The sequence below is a fragment of the Polypterus senegalus genome, chromosome 8, assembly GCF_016835505.1.
Source record: "Polypterus senegalus isolate Bchr_013 chromosome 8, ASM1683550v1, whole genome shotgun sequence".
In the NCBI taxonomy this organism is placed as follows: Eukaryota; Metazoa; Chordata; class Cladistia; order Polypteriformes; family Polypteridae; genus Polypterus; species Polypterus senegalus.
Genome location: NC_053161.1, coordinates 81,025,739 through 81,032,184, shown reverse-complemented (window position 1 = coordinate 81,032,184; position 6,446 = coordinate 81,025,739). Strand labels below are relative to the sequence as shown.

Sequence of the window (6,446 nt, the reverse complement as noted above, 5' to 3'; positions counted from 1 at the left end):
TTGTAGCCAGTGTTCCTGGCTCGCGTGGTGTAGTTGAAACCGCAGACTGCGAGGCCTTTTCCAGTTTCAGGTGATCTTCTCCAATCGGCGAGCTATCGTGACCTGCGTCACTCACGTTCGTACATTTGCTCCCCATTTTGCTCTCAGCCGGAGACGATGTAGTGGACCGTGGTCAAGAGGAGTCTGGGCTTTCGCCCATCTAATCCAGGTCAGTCTCTGAAAGGCTGTACCTTGAACTTGGGCTTGCCGATCTGAGCTTGGATGTAGCTTTAGTTTTCGTTTCTTTTTCGGAACCCCTTTCTTGTTGGCCATGTTCATATATGCTTGCATATACTGTACTAGTGCCCTTCAGGTTGGATAAATACAGGATATCTCAGGATAATAAGCAAATAATATGAGAAATAATGCTGCTGCTAGCGGAGCTCCGCTTCAGACGTCCATCTCTCGCAATGGACGAGACCAAGTCGATTGGTGTTGGCTATAATTTCTTGATTGTTATTGGGTTTACACAGATTTTGAAAATCAGCAACTTTTTTTTTTCTGTTTGGCTCATCAGTTACCCTCATTTGCATCAATCAATGATAAAGGTGCAGTAGGTGGGCATTCGTCTTTATTCAGAAGTTCTAGTTCATTTGGATAGCTGACAGGATTGCGCCCATTTTTCCTGGTTTAGACAATAAATGAATAAATAGAATCAATACATGTAAACGGACTGCAATTGTAAATTCTGAACAATTCTGGTTAATGGATTCTTAAATATACTTACAGTATGTACTGCTAAAAAGGAAAGAACTATCTTGATCAAAAGTATCTTTAATTGATCATAAACATTTTTATACATGTCAAAAATGCAATTCACAACAGCTGAAGTCTATTACCATATCATGCAAAATGTTGAGCAAGCAGAGAGGCAAGAATCAGGTCTGCCAGTTTTAGTGTACAATATTAAACTCCAGTGTCCAACTACTGTATAATGAATTACTGAAGAATTAGCCAGGACTTTCAACAGGCTCTGTTTTGTTGGGCAGCCTACTCTGCAGGCCTTAATCTGGTCAGCACAGCTTCAGTCCACAAGAGTGCTTCTCAGATGAAGAAACACCACGGAATTTAAATCAATTTGTTACTATCCTGCAGTATGCATATTCATTTGAATTACATCTATATAAGGTTTATCCAATCATATATATATATATATATATATATATATATATACAGTGCATCCGGAAAGTATTCACAGCGTATCACTTTTTCCACATTTTGTCATGTTACAACCTTATTCCAAAATGGATTAAATTCATTTTTTTCCTCAGAATTCTACACACAACCTCCCATAATGACAACGTGAAAAAAGTTTACTTGAGGTTTTTGCAAATTTATTAAAAATAAAAAAATTGAGAAAGCACATGTACATAAGTCTTCACAGCCTTTGCCATGAAGCTCAAAATTGAGCTCAGGTGCATCCTGTTTCCCCTGATCATCCTTGAGATGTTTCTGCAGCTTAATTGGAGTCCACCTGTGGTAAATTCAGTTGATTGGACATGATTTGGAAAGGCACACACTTGTTTATATAAGGTCCCACAGTTGATAGTTCATGTCAGAGCACAAACCAAGCATAAAGTCAAAGGAATTGTCTGTAGACCTCCGAGACAGGATTGTCTCGAGGCACAAATCTGGGGAAGGTTACAGAAAAAGTTCTGCTGCTTTGAAGGTCCCAATGAGCATAGAGGCCTCCATCATCTGTAAGTGGAAGAAGTTGAAAACCACCAGGACTCTTCCTAGAGCTGGCCGGCCATCTAAATTGAGCGATCGGGGAAGAAAGGGCCTTAGTCAGGGAGGTGACCAAGAACTCTGTCAGAGCTTCAGAGGTCCTCTGTGGAGAGAGGAGAACCTTCTAGAAGGACAACCATCTCTGCAGCAATCCACCAATCAGGCCTGTATGGTAGAGTGGCCAGACGGAAGCCACTCCTTAGTAAAAGGCACATGGCAGCCCACCTGGAGTTTGTCAAAAGGCACCTGAAGGACTCTCAGACCATGATAAACAAAATTCTCTGGTCTGATGAGACAAACATTGAACTCTTTGGTGTGAATGCCAGGCGTCACGATTGGAGGAAACCAGGCACCGCTCATCACCAGGCCAATACCATCCCTACAGTGAAGCATGGTGGTGGCAGCATCATGCTGTGGGAATGTTTTTCAGCGGCAGAAACTGGGAGACTAATCAGGATAAAGGGAAAGATGACTGCAGCAATGTATAGAGACATCCTGGATGAAAACCTGCTCCGGAGCGCTCTTGACCTCAGACTGGAGCGACAGTTCATCTTTCAGCAGGACAACGACCCTAAGAACACAGCCAAAATATCAAAGGAGTGGCTTCAGGACAACTCTGTGAATGTCCTTGAGTGGCCCAGCCAGAGCCCAGACTTGAATCCGATTGAACATCTCTGGAGAGATCTTAAAATGGCTGTGCACCGACGCTTCCCATCCAACCTGATGGAGCTTGAGAGGTGCTATAAAGAGGAATGGGCGAAACTGGCCAAGGATAGGTGTGCCAAGCTTGTGGCATCATATTCAAAAAGACTTGAGGCTGTAATTGCTGCCAAAGGTGCATCGACAAAGTATTGAGCAAAGGCTGTGAATACTTATGTACATGTGATTTCTCAGTTTTATTATTTTTAATAAATTTGCAAAAACCTCAAGTAAACTTTTTTCACGTTGTCATTATGGGGTATTGTGTTTAGAATTCTGAGGAAAAAAATGAATTTAATCCATTTTGGAATAAGGCTGTAACTTAACAAAATGTGGAAAAAGTGGTGCGCTGTGAATACTTTCCAGATGCACTGTATGTACAGCATTCAATACTGAAAGCCACTGACTAGAAACTCTATTGAAATGTGCTTTACTCTGTATGTGTTATGTAAACACAAATTTTAATAAAATGTGATTATTTTCATATGTATACCTATAATAAATCCATAGTTTGCAGTGTTAATTTTTCCTATGTGACTTAGCCACCTTTAAGATTAAATTCTCATTATCCTAGCTTATAGCCCCCTTTGTGTCCCCTTTATATCTAGCTAATGATCACTGCCATGTTCTGCTATTATTAGCCTAAATTACTTCTGATACGGAACATTTCGTTTAAAAAAGCAGCAGTCTATTGTAGAAATGGTAAGAAATACATCAAGAATGCCCGTTGTATTTTTGTATGTTGTCTTGTTGCTCAACCATCAAAGCCAATCACTTAAGGTAGCATTTTGAATTGTAATATTACATAGTAATTGCGTTGAATTAGAGAATGATCTATTGTGTTGTGGTATTTATTTGTACATCAAATTGAGCTTGTCTCTTATTTTCACTCCACCCTGCTTTTTGCTCATCTTTTTCCTTTTGTATATGTGAAGCATTATTCTTCACCACACAACCTGCAGCAGATCATACAGATGTTATATTTTTAAGAATGAACTGCTAAATTATTGATTTTATTTGGATAATTGAAATGTCACCCAAGTGCGATGAGGTCTGTTGTGTGACCTGAGACTATGAAAGGCCCTGTGTTACTAAAGGACTAACTTCAGATTCCTGAGGATGTCCTAAAATGCTCCATTGTGGCTCTCAGAAATGACCAAGTGGAGTTTTTGTTTTTTCTGGACTCCATGGGTGATCTAATTTTTCGTTTGGTTTTTACCTTAACTTACTTTTTAGGATTGCCCTCCATTTGTTACATTCTGTAAAGTTATATATTACATACTGTAGTTATTGGTGAAACTGTGCTTCTTTGTTGTTCACTACCTAATTTGAATTTTTATCTGTAGTGTACAAACTCCACTATAGAAAAGCCGGGGTAGGCAGCCAGTTGGCTGAGGTGTCCAGGACTGGGACATTATTTTTAACTGTCTTTTTTATAATTTTAATCTCCTTTGTTCTCAAATGACCATAGTTTATCAACTAATTCATTGACAGATTCTGTTGGTTTCCATTTATGTTAAATCAGTTTGTACCTTGTTCACTGTGTGTTTTAACAAATCTGTATTTATATGCATTACAGTTGTGTGTTTAGTAATTAGGATAATCTATATTTATATTTTAACTGAGAATTATTTACAACGCTCTGCACCTGCACTCAGTGAAGAGCATTATACACAAATAAAAAGTTGTATTGTGTAACACAAGTTTCCTATTTAACGGTTGGCACTTTCTCGAATCCTATGCCATTTGCTTGCCTTTTTTAATGACCACGAATTGTTACATGCAATTTGGTTTTGCCTGGGCTCAATATTGGTCTCCAGTCTTGAAAGTCACCTGTGTCCGTTGTTAGGTGTCTCTATGCTACATGCAGTTCTTCATTGTCTTCCTCACTGGTGGCAGTGTCTGTAGGTATCTATCTCCTGTCTCAATCAGAAAGACTCTATTCTCCTACTTTCAATTACTATGATTTCACAGTTCTTTTATTACAGACTTACAGCATTAATTCATCCTGGTAATACCAGATACTTTAAAATTTTGTGCAACTCCAACTTTATTAAATGTTTCAACCATTATTAGTCGTTGGATCTATTTTATTTATCAAAAAATTGCTTGGCCTCTTTGAATATATAAACTTTATATGTATATCCCTGAATACTTACTGACTTTTATGGTTTCTATATCATAAAGCAAAATATTTCAATGTAACATTATCCCTCTATAAACCCTTGGATTAATAATTATTTTGCTCTGGGGAAAAAAAAACTCTCCGATGTGCTATAATACAAGCTTCTGATCAATACCTATACATGAATATTTGCAAAGCTAGTGACCATCAGGGATTTCCAGTACAATGTTTACTGCACCAATTCAATGGTCAAACTCAAAATCGCCTCCACATGCACTTATGAATAAAACAGTACAATATCTGCAATCATCTTCATAGGACAGACACTCCCTTTCTTATTAGTTAGTAACTAGTTCCCATTATAGAACAACAATCTCTGATTAAGAAATGCTGCAGTATTTTTCATCTGGACCACATGACAACTAGCTGAGGACCACTCCAGTGTGCACTTGAAATCACAGCAAAGTGAAAATCATCAGCCTTTGACATCACAGATCCAAACCTGGATACTCCCCAGTCCTAATCTGTTCCTTTATATTCATCAAGAACAGGAGGATGTTTGACACTTCCTCAGCACAGTCCCATGAACATAATAAAAAGACAAAAAAAAAGCATCAAGTATCCAATCACAACTGTCACTCAGCAAATACAAGGATGGAATGGCATGCCACAATGGTTCTAGAACCTCAAGAACCCCATACCCCTGTAATAGCTTCCACCACATAAACATTACAGTATAAGGTCTGTTTCAGAACACATACAGGCATGATTTACCAACTCCAATGGCGTATCAACTTACACAATAGGCTCAGATTCTGCGCTTGCTCTCCTGAATTAGTTTCTACAATCTGAGATCTATTCTGATGCCATGGTACACTGATTGAAACAATGACATCGTAAGTATAAGTGGCCAATATGACACATTATTGTTTAGCTCACTGCCTTTGACAGGATGCAGGGTTCAAAAATATAGGAAGACCTTGAAAAGGAACCAATGCTTCTATAGATTTAAAAGGAGATCACTTAGTTGGTAAAGGCAAAAATGTAGTTAGAAAGTCACTTGGTGCTTCCCACAAGAGGTACAGTATGAAGTATTATGCAAGGATAAGTACCCAAGGAGGGCCTGTAATAAGTCTAATATGTCACTGTGCTCTACAAATATTTTATAAATCAACTTTTCTTTCTACTCACATGCACAAAAACAGATTTAGCACAGGGGTTCATCATTTAGAACTGCTAGGCAAGCATTAGAAGACAAGACAGGGACAACTGTGAAATGACCATTGTACACTATTTTTGTGTGTCAAAGTCAGCATGAAACTGTACCCTTTTTGCCTTGTTTGGAATGGCATGATTCACCGAAGTGGGGGTCTGCGCATGAAGAGTATAAAGCCTTGGAACATTGGGCAGCACACCTTTGACGCCGACGGACGGATGGGAGATAATGTCATCCAATCCAGAAAATCCTTCCAATGCAGACTCTATACATCGGGCCCCAACTCCCGAACTGGGTTCTTATCATTAACGAAAGCTAAGTTATTTCTCCTATGTGATTTCTTACCGTCGTATCACTAAAGGAGGGGTATCGCCTTTTTATATTATATCTATATAGTTTTGGATTATGTAATATGCCGCAATTACAAAATAACTTATTCCAACAAGGTAGCAAACACCCCCTGCTGGCTACAGGGCCACAGCTCCCAACTGACCTGAAAATTTCCCTGAGGACATGGTGACTATTGTTTGCAAAATAGTTTGTCCATATTAGCATACTGCCATCTTGACCCATCTTGATCCTCACGCACAAAAGGAAGTGTATGGTTAATGATTTATACATTATCTTCAGGGTCATATC

At 38.9% G+C, this 6,446-nt stretch overlaps 1 protein-coding gene across 3 annotated transcripts in view; it reads right to left on the bottom strand.

The window, feature by feature from the left end:
* Positions 1-378: 378 nt before the first annotated feature.
* Positions 379-6,446, bottom strand: part of il15ra (interleukin 15 receptor subunit alpha) — a 104,110-nt gene continuing 98,042 nt past the window's right edge. For all 3 annotated transcript variants that reach the window (XM_039761335.1, XM_039761336.1, XM_039761338.1), the window contains one exon: positions 379-664. In XM_039761335.1, the coding sequence (XP_039617269.1) occupies positions 553-664 (112 nt within the window). In that variant the 3' untranslated portion in view covers positions 379-552. The remainder of the gene's footprint in view (positions 665-6,446) is intronic.